Below are 10,299 nucleotides of genomic sequence, written 5' to 3'. Positions count from 1 at the left end.
CTTGCTTGCAGGCAAGTGGTATTTCTTGCAGATTTTCCAAAGCACCACTGTTGCTACTTTGTCATGCCGTTGTTTGTAGTCAATTTGTGCGATCTTCTTGCAGCAGGCTGACTAGGTGGTCCACTGTTTCTTCAGCTTCTTTGCAGAGACAGCATCAGTATTCTCAATTCTGGCTTTGTATGCATTTGTTCTTAAGGCTTGGTCTTGTGCAGCCAGAATTAGCCCCTTTGTCTCTTTCTTCAACTTTCCTGCTCTTAGCCATTGCCAGGTCTTGTTGTTATCTGCTTTGCCTGGTAGTTTTTTTGTGTACTGGCCATGTAATATCATGGCCTTGCCATGTCTCCTTTCTAGTCTTCATCTGGTCTTTCTTACAGGCCAGTTTGGTTTCTTTGATATTCAGTAAGCCTTCATGGTGTACTAGCTTCAGTGCATCTTCTTCACTGTCCTTCAGATATTCTTCCAGTGCCCTTTTTTCTTCAACTGTCTGATGTACTTGTAACATTCCACTTATTATCTTAACATGTAAAATCCAGCTATTAATTCTGAATTGTATTTGACGTTAGGCAAACATACAGCTTTGGTGGTAGTTGGGAAATAAACATGGGGTGATATCAGATTGGTTTTCTGTTAGTGAAGTTGGAGATGATATAATGGTATAATGGATGAATGTGCAGAATTCAGTGATGATACTCAAGCCATTTCCAGATGTCATAGCAAACAGATTCAGTATTTTTCAAAGTATATGTAGAATCAAGTCATGTAGGTTGGGATGGAGGGCAGCAGACATAATACATGTATGTCTAGACTTAAAATGAGACAATATAATATACAGTAGAGGTTATATATTATAGCATCACCCTAGAATTGAATAATCCAGGTCCACAAGCTGAATCTCTTAGCACAGCCTACTACAAAGTTTATTGTAGGGATAAAATATGGGGAGGCCCCATTTATATCACCTTGCGCTCCCAGAGAAAAGATGGAATGTGAATGTCACATTAATAGTGTCATAGATTGTACTATAGCATCACCAATCGATGGATGGATGGATGGATATATCCATCCATCCATCCACTGGAGAGTCTACCACCTTGCCAAAGAAGTCTATTCCATTGCTGAATGGCTCTTACTATTAGGACATTTTTCCTGATGTCTAACCAAATTTTATCTCCTTGTAATTTAAACACAATATTTTTCCTCTGTCTTCTGGGCAAGAAATGTCCTTCCTTCTCACAATTTGGATGCTGAAAGGAGAGGAGGCTACACAGTGTATGTGTTGTGTATGTCTGAATGAGTGCCTCACCCATACTCATCACCCTACACTTGACTCATACAATCTGAAGAGTTCCAGTAGGACCAATCAGTCAGTCTCAATCAAAAGAGGTTGCTCATTGATGCTTTAAAGTGATACTGACATTCAGACTGCACTAGAAATGCAGAAAAAAAAATGTTCCATTGAAAAATTACACCCTTCAATCAACTCATATTTTGACTGTCCAGAATAGTTTATGACTATTGAGAAAGAGGTCTCAAATAATAAAAGTCTAAAGTCTTCTAGTCTGAAAACACTTTGAATATACTCCCCCCACCTCCAAATTAACCTAGTTACATTAACCTCATGGATAGGAAATGTGTTGTTCCTGAGCTACCTCTCCCAGCAGTCCTCACCATTGGCCATGCTGGTTTGGGCTGCTGGGAACAATAATTCAGCAGCATCTGAAGGGCCACTTATTCTTCACCCTTGAATAGAATAAAATGTCCTTTGTACATTGCCAGTTTTAAGACCAGAGTATGATACCTCTATGAATCTCTAATCAGTGAAAACTACCTTTGTGGATCTAAGTATTACAGAGTATTGTATACACAAATACTGAAAATTTAAAAACATGAGCTTTTCTAAGGCCCTAGCACAAGATTATCACTAGATTGTTTGCTTTTTTCATAGTCAAGTAATTCTTGGTGTATGTGCAATAGAATTACCATATTTGGCCAGGAAAAATCCAAATGTTCACCAGATGGCAGCAAAGAGACACAGAAATAGCTCCATTTGCTGCCATCTAGGAATCACCCAGACATTTGCAATTCTGATATGGTAGCCCTATGGTACAAATACTGTGTATAAGTATTTGATTGATATCCTGCCTTTTAATATGATTGTTTGGCTCTTGACATTTGGATGGAATGTAAATTACCCTGCTTTGATGAAAGTGACAGGGATGTTTTTTGGGGCAAAGTGATTCTCCAAGTCTGGTTCCACCAACACTGATGCTGAATTTATTTTTACTCTTAACCTTTCACTAACCACACTGACTGTTGATACTATCATTAGAGGCTGTGAACATCAGTTGTGGTACATCCAAAAATAAATAAGTAGGTGTCCTTGGGGGGAAGCTGGAGCATATTCTGAAACTCTCTTACAACAAATTCAAGTTCTCTGTGACATAAGATCTCTGTAATCAGGATCCTATTCTTTTTTTAACTTTATGGAGTTATTTCATCTATTTGATTCATTGTCAAAGACCAAAAGAAATACAGTAATAGAGTATAAGCCAATAAAACAAGATGAGAAATAAACACATTAAAAGGACAGAAGTTAATGACAAACATTACATTCTTCTACACAAAGCATAAAACCATCCAAGCTTAAGCATAATTCAAACCTAGTGTCTTCTAATAGCAATTGCAACTGGAAAAAAAAATCAACTTTTGGGATTTTATGGACGCTTAGCTATTTTGCACAAGGCTACTTCCTTAGCTATATCTGAATAATCTCTTTTTCCCTCTCTTCCATAGACTATCAGGTTCACAGAAGAAAATAAGAGAGTGAGGAATAAGTCCATGTTCTTTCAAATGAAGAAATGGCCTTGGAAAAAAGAGTTAAATACTTCCTCTCCTGACATCACTTCCTAATCACAAGTGGTCACTCATGGCAACTTGAAGTAAAAAAAATCAGCCATTTTCCATAAGCCACCAAAAATGCTACCTAATGATTGTCTTCTACTAGACAAAAATAAATCGTACCCACATTTGCATGACTATGGAGGGACCTTCTCTAGATTTTTTAAATTTATAAATTCTTTTTTTTTTATTGGTAAAAACAACTCCAGGGTTGGCAAATGTGTTTCTTTCTGATGCCTCATATATAATTTGAGGGTAATATAGTTCTACTGATTCTGCCACATGTGCTTGAGACAATAATAAAGCATAGTCTATAATTTAGGGGTGAAACTGATACAAGTGTTCATTTTACTCAGTAACACCCAAAAATGTTAAACTCATTAAATGTGTATGTTCAAGCATAATAATTTTCATGAACATTTCCACAATAGCATTTTCAGTAGGCAGCAGAGCTGTTAATGCTTGGAAAAATGAGCTCAAGTCTTTCTTGCCTTCATTCTGAAACACTAAGCTACATATGACCATATTCTTCTGATCTGATATTGAAGGAAAAGGAGGTGTAGAAGGCCAAAACTGGGAGTAAAGCAGCAGAAAGTGCTGCTTACAATCACTCCTCTCCAAACGGCTTTGCTACCCAAAATGGATATGATGGCACTCGATCCTTTTATTTTCAGGAGAAATAGCCCAACGTGCTAGGGGAAGGAGAAAGTTTTGAAAATACAGAATGGGAAATTGTTAAGCCACATTCTGCTGGTTGTCCATTCCAGCACTGAGCTTTCCTCTCTGAAATGTTTCTATAAGCATTTCATCAGCTCTGTAACTCTAGGTGAAAAGTCAAATGTTAGCATGATCAATAGCAAACTGTAATAGGAGAACCGACCGGAGGCACTGGCACAAAGTCCTATTTTCTTCTCTGTCTGCAACTTTTAAGCATCACAAAATGATGGGAAATACTTCTTCCATATCTTCTGTAACTTGGCCTTTTGTACAGTTGCCATGATAACGTACTTATTTCTAGAGCACAGGTTTCAAATAAAACTTTCCCCAAGTTCTGTTGAGGTTGGCACTTTCAGTAGGTAGATAGAACCATTAGGAAGTATATGATGGAGGGCAGAGAAGAGCAGTGAGGCCTGCCTTGTGCCTGTTAAACTTCGGATAGGTAAACTCCCTAGCTAGCATGCTGGCTGGGGAATTCTGGGAGTTGAAGTCCACACATCTTAAAGTTGCTGAGGTTGAAAAACACTGATCTAGATGTTTGAGGCTTCAATTTCCATCAGTTTCAGCCAGCATGACCAATTGCAAGCGCTTATGGGAGCTATAATTCAAACCATTTTGAAAGTTGTCTTGCCTTGTCCTAATGTAGCCTGGTGTATCTGAGCACAGTATAGGAAATTAAATTCCCCTGCTAATCCAGTTAGGTTTCATATATGCTATTCAATAGCGCAGGGGAGGAAGCAGGATTTTGTCCTTCACTCGAAACAACAAAATATGTTGGGCTGATCCTTACTGTCATTCCAAATCAGAAGAAACTGAATGCTGAACTTAATCTGAGGCTACGGCTGACAAACGCTGTACCCCCCTTGAGGGAACATTGCTTCCCAAAAAGACACATCTGTTGTATTTGAAAAGCAAGGCTGTGCATGATTTGAACAATGTCAAGATTCTAGTGTTCAACAGAAAAAATAAGGATTGAGAAATGCTACACTGAAGTGTGATTGAATTCAAGGTTTTTTTTAAAGGTTATAATTAAACAAATTATTTAATACATGAATGAGTGTTGTAGTCATGATCAAGTCCTAAAGAGGCTGTTTTGTTCATCAGATTATTGAGCTCACAGTTCCTTTCCAGAGGTTTCAGAGGCACTGCTGAAAGAGGGATGTACGTATGGTGGGCAAACTTTGTCAAACCTCTGTAGCTTTTTTCACCTGGTCTTTCACTCAATGCTATATTAATTTTATTAGCATAAAAGGCTGTCAGCATACTATGCTTACACAAATAAATGATAAAATCTTAAGAAAGCAGTGAACTGAAGGGAACAGGATTTGTAAATGGAATGATATCTTTTCTTTAATACTGTTGAAGTGAATGCTAAAAAGAGAGACACTGTGCTTTAACAATAGCACTAATGAATAGTTTCCTATCAAGGGCTTTGAACTCTCAGTCTTCATCAGATTCCAGTTGTGATATAGTAAGTGGATTAATATTTTATGATCTGAATAGCCACTTGTTCAGATTCATAGGTTGCCTTTTGTTAGAAGCATGGGAAGGATATAGTATCCAAAGATTATTATGTTCAAGATGTCAATGAATCATTCAGTAGGCCAGAAGAAAAGTCAACAGATGATTTGTACAATAGGAAGAGATTAAACAAAGATTCCTGTTGACTATATACAGTATGTAATTCCAATAAAAGAGAATTTATGTAATTCCAATAGAATACAGGTAGTCTCCAGGTTAAGAATGCCCAGATTACAGATGACTCATAGTTAAGAACAGAGCTTATTCTACCAAAATTTGAGTTAAATACACAATGATTTGAGTTAAGTACACAGTGGTTCAAGTTAATTTCACAATACTACTTATATAGTACTATAATATTGTTCCAGCTTACTTACAAATTCGACTTAAGCACAGACCTTAAGAACAGAACTCATTTTTAAACTGGGGACTGCCTGTATATGTAATTCTGATAAAAGAGAATATATATAACTCAGGGTTGAACTGTATGTATGTAATTGTCTGAAATCATGGTTGTATATATAATAATGGCAATGTGGTAGCTAACATATATTTCTAATTGTTCTAATTTGAATAGGTAAATACATCACAGGAATTTAAAACAGATGGAAAACCTATCTTTATTTATTTCTTTTTCCTTACTTCCTTGAACATTTCTGGAATTATTTCACATTACCTTTCCCCAACTAGCTCAGAGTTTTGAAATAATGATACTTGCTGAGAATTTGGGGAGTTGCAATTCCAACATACCTAGGAAGCACCATATTGAGGAAACAGAGTAGTAGCTCAATTTCATCTGGCAAGGAATATTAATAGGTCAAAAATACATAACCTATGGAAATAAAATCAGAAATTAGTTCTGTAGACTCACGTGATTTTTTTTTCTAGAGAGGGAAAGCTATCTTGCAAAAGAGTATCCCACATCTCTTTTATGTGGCATCTGGTAGCATTTTATCATTAAAAGGGACCCATAAATTTTAAGGTGTTGTGAAAGCTATAATTTCATATCCATTTCTTAAATAATAGATCCCAGAAAGGTGATGCAAAGAAAATGTAGATGTAAGGATGGTAAGAAACAGGGTACAAGGATGTCAGCCTGGGATGTAACTTACATTAATTTGCCTTAAGAAGGATTTTTTTTTTTTTCATATCTAAGTATTTGTAAAAGAAGATTCTTACCTCATAATTTCTGCCCATGACTCTCTGTCCAAGTGTTCATGCTTCATGTCTCATCATTGATGATTAATTCATCAATCATAGTTATATCAATGATCATAATAGTTATATTATCATATAATAGTTACACAATAACGATTAAAAGAAGTATTTTAAAGGGATCTATACGGAAACCTTTTCACCTATCTAAAAAGGAAAGGTTGTGCTTTTCTTTCTTGTTTGTTTCATTTTTGGTAACTTTTTCCCTCAAATCAGAAATCATGGGAAAGCTAAAGCAGGGCCCACATCTTTGCAAGGATTCCAGTGAAACATCTACAAGAATGTTTTTGGCCTGCTTTGGAGAAAAAACAGAGCCGTTGGCTCCAAAGCAGAGCCAATTTTTGCAAGTACTCCATTGGAGTATCTGCAAGAGCAAAAATGCCCTTTTTGACCACCCTTCACTTTTTCCATTTTTAATTACAGGTTTCCTTACAAATGAAGAAACTCTGCTTAGAGAATTAATAAAATTGTTACAGAACATTACACAAAGTTACAATGGCGAGACTTCACCGGACGAAGCAAAAGAAGAATGAGCAATCATAGCAGAAAGAATTTGTTGCAGTATGCTGTTGAATTTCCATAGTGTGACTTAGCTATTACAATCTTTCTATGTACGTTTGAAGCTTTTCTTGCCTGCTGACTGTACAGGAGAAGAATATTTCAGCTGACTTTCGGAAGCAGGAAACTAGAGAAAAGGAAGCATGGGAAAATAATAGGATGAATAATTGCTAGTTGCAGCTGCAAATAGGCACTTGCTTAATGGTACATTAGATGCATATGAATATGTTGTCCCTTTTTTTAGGCACCAGATGCTTGTATATATATTATACAGAGTGGAACAAGAGGAGAGGGCAGGGACAATTAGAAAGCAAAAGAAACTGGCAGGGACAGCATCAGCATGGCTCTTTTGTCCTCTGGTAAAATATATTGTTGACCTTCACTGCTGCGGGGTGTTCTACATGAACAAAGAGATGGTTTGCAAAACAGTTCTATGAATGTAGAATGTACAAGTAAGCCAAAGTACAGACCTAAGGTACCAATAAGTACCAATTTATCTTGGGTGGGGCTCCCCATTTCAATGTATGGATTTGAAGAGTTTGCCTGTCCTATATGGTTTTGCAGTTGTGCAGCTGCATAGTTTAGAGGTGATCTTGGTGTCACCTCTCTGACCAGGCGTGCTTATTGTCACCTTTCACGACTAGACTAGAACAATCTAGCTGAATGCTTCATGCACTGTTAACCTAACATTTAGATGACCTTAATGTGGACCTGTTCTTGCATTTGTCTGGAAGCTGCAGTGGGTGCAAAATGTAATCTTTTCTTTATTATCCAGTGGTGTGAAATTTGAAAGTATTTTAGCTTTCAGGGAAATAATTTAATCTATGTAGTAGTATCCTCTGAAATTTCTGGTGCAAGCCCTGTTGAATACAAAGTTTCTGCAAGTGTAGTACCATACACAGGTGAACTACATTTTTAGAATTGGATGCTACAGGTAGCCCTTGGGTTACGACAGCAATTGGGACTGGAATTTCCATTGCTAAGTGATGTGGTTGTAAAGCATGACATCATGTGACTACATTGCTTAGCGATGGCAACTCTGGCAGTTCTGGTTCCCATCATTAAACAAGGACCTCATGTGATTGTGACTTCCAACTTCCTGCTGGCTCCCCATTGACTTTGCTTTTGGGAAGCCGGGAGGGAACGTCAGAAACTGCAATCACATGACCGTGGGGATGCTGCAATGAGCAGAATTTCAAGGTAAGTACCATTCATTCAGTGCCATCATAACATTGAACAGTCACTGAATGAATGGTCATAACCTAAGGACTACCTCTATTCCAAATGTTTATTACACTTATAACGTTAAGAAATTTTAGGAGTATAGCTTCACAACTGGAGGTCTTTAGAGCTTCTCCAAAAGTTGCTACTGGATTGTAATTTTAAATGTATCGGAAGGGGAGAATTATTAAATATATAGGAGTAATCATATTAACTGAATTAAATTAAAATTAAATTCTACCACTTTTTCCTGGCCTCACTCATTTTTTGCAGAATAGCCCCAAACACACCATTCAAAAGTGATGGATCCAGTGGTGTGCTGGAACCAACTCGTACTGGCTCAGAAGAGCCAACTATTAAATTTTCTGGAATTTGGTTAGCTGGGTGAGAAGAGCAGAGCTGCTATGCTAGCATGCTGATCAGCTGTTCCGTGGCTAGCTGTGCAACGGCAGCAAGGAAGTAGGGAGAGTCGGTTCTCAAACATTTATGAGCACACCACTGGGTGTCCCTCAGCATTATGCCATACCCATTTTAGAATTATTCTGACTTAGGACTGGAGACGTGCAAAGTAGGATCCCAAATGAGCTTAATTTTTCTAAATTGAGTTCTCCTGGTGAGCAAGAATTGCCACACATGCTAGCATAACTGATGTGCTGCGATGTTCTCAGGTTTCCTTTTCAACATTTATTCAGGGTTAGAATGCCTCCTGTGTTTTGCTGATGTTGCACTGGTGTAAACAGGCTTCCAAGAATGGAAGCACCATAGGATTACACAGCCAACTTCTGAAATATTTCTGACTTTGTGTTTATCATATTAAACAATTTTGAAAATAGAATTGGCTGTATGGTGATGGTATGCTTCAATTGGCAATTCCTAATTAGTATTTCTTAATTTCTTAAGTGGCCAGTGTAATATAAAGGTTAAAGAAAAGCTGCAAGAAACCCTGTATAAAATTACCATCTAGGATATTTATAAACCATTCAGCAAAATCATAAAATTATGTTTTTTAAAAAAGGTTTTTGATTGCAGATCTTGCATGCTTCAGGCTGAGGCCCTCAAAGGACTAAACCTTCATTTTCTTAAAACAAGAAAAACATCTGTTCAGTTATTGCTATTATTCAGGAAGCTAACTTATATAAAGCTATCCTATGCATGTTAATTCTTCTGAGTAATGACTTTATACTCATCATCTTTATTCAGTCAAGCTTTTTGATTAAAGTCAATGGACATGTGTGAGTACAATAAACATTCTGATATTTTCCAAAATTTTCCAAAAAGAAAATTGCTTTTATTTGGTCATAGAACGCTTAAGACTATCACCTCTAATATGCCACATTTTTTAAAGTGCTTCATACTTAATTTATATTATTTTTATCAATTATGTAATGCATACTTCAGCGTAAAAAGAAAGAATTCAGCAACTTAACAATCTCTTTTATTTTTCCACATTTTATCTGTAAATTCCGGTTCTATTTGTATCCAAGGATCTTCCAAGTCTTATTTTGGGAGTTCTTGTCATTTCAGGAGTCTTAGGAGTCAGCATTTATGTCAGTGCAATTGCTCTAAGTATACTCTACTGCTGTTGATAGCAGAATCACACCATATTATATTAGAAGACCATTTTGTATTTCAAGTGGCTTTATCATAGACAGCATACATATGTTTGCTATACATAGGACAGCAAACAAGAAACTTCAAAGAAAGGCAGCACAGCCCACGATTCTGAAAATATACATACTTTTGAACCGTGATGGAAACAAGGGCAAAAGACAAAGAGACTGAAACAGATTAAACCATATTGTGGCTATCCATACAGTACATTAGGTGATTCATCCTGAGAAGATATACATGGAACAATTAATTGACAGGACACCCTTCCAAACTGACAACACCATGAATGTTTGACATTTTGTTTAGTAAGATAGATTGATCATTAATTTTCACATTCTTCAAACAGCCAAGGAACACATCCTGAATTGGAAGCCATGGTGTTTCCAAATTAACTGTAAAGAAAAAGTACAAAAATGAACTAAAATACAATGTATGAACAATTTGGTTTTGTGGAAAACATACACCTGTCTCTGAGAAATATTCTTTAATATTTTTTTATCAAGATAACATTTGAATGAAACATGCTGTTCATAGTTCCATTTAAAACAAACTGCTTCT

The 10,299-nt window shown here is 36.6% G+C and overlaps 1 protein-coding gene across 2 annotated transcripts in view; it reads right to left on the bottom strand.

The window, feature by feature from the left end:
- Positions 1-9,412: 9,412 nt before the first annotated feature.
- The window catches only part of LAMA3 (laminin subunit alpha 3), a 160,518-nt gene continuing 159,631 nt past the window's right edge, over positions 9,413-10,299 (bottom strand). For both annotated transcript variants that reach the window (XM_088130669.1, XM_088130668.1), the window contains one exon: positions 9,413-10,133. In XM_088130669.1, the coding sequence (XP_087986795.1) occupies positions 9,988-10,133 (146 nt within the window). In that variant the 3' untranslated portion in view covers positions 9,413-9,987. The remainder of the gene's footprint in view (positions 10,134-10,299) is intronic.

This window comes from Python bivittatus, unplaced genomic scaffold, assembly GCF_059951505.1.
Source record: "Python bivittatus isolate LINGU-HERP-01145 unplaced genomic scaffold, Pbiv_v1 ctg000840_np1212, whole genome shotgun sequence".
NCBI classification, from domain to species: domain Eukaryota; kingdom Metazoa; phylum Chordata; class Lepidosauria; order Squamata; family Pythonidae; genus Python; species Python bivittatus.
The sequence above is the reverse complement of the archived record's forward strand: the minus strand, read 5'-3'. Positions and strand labels throughout refer to the sequence as shown.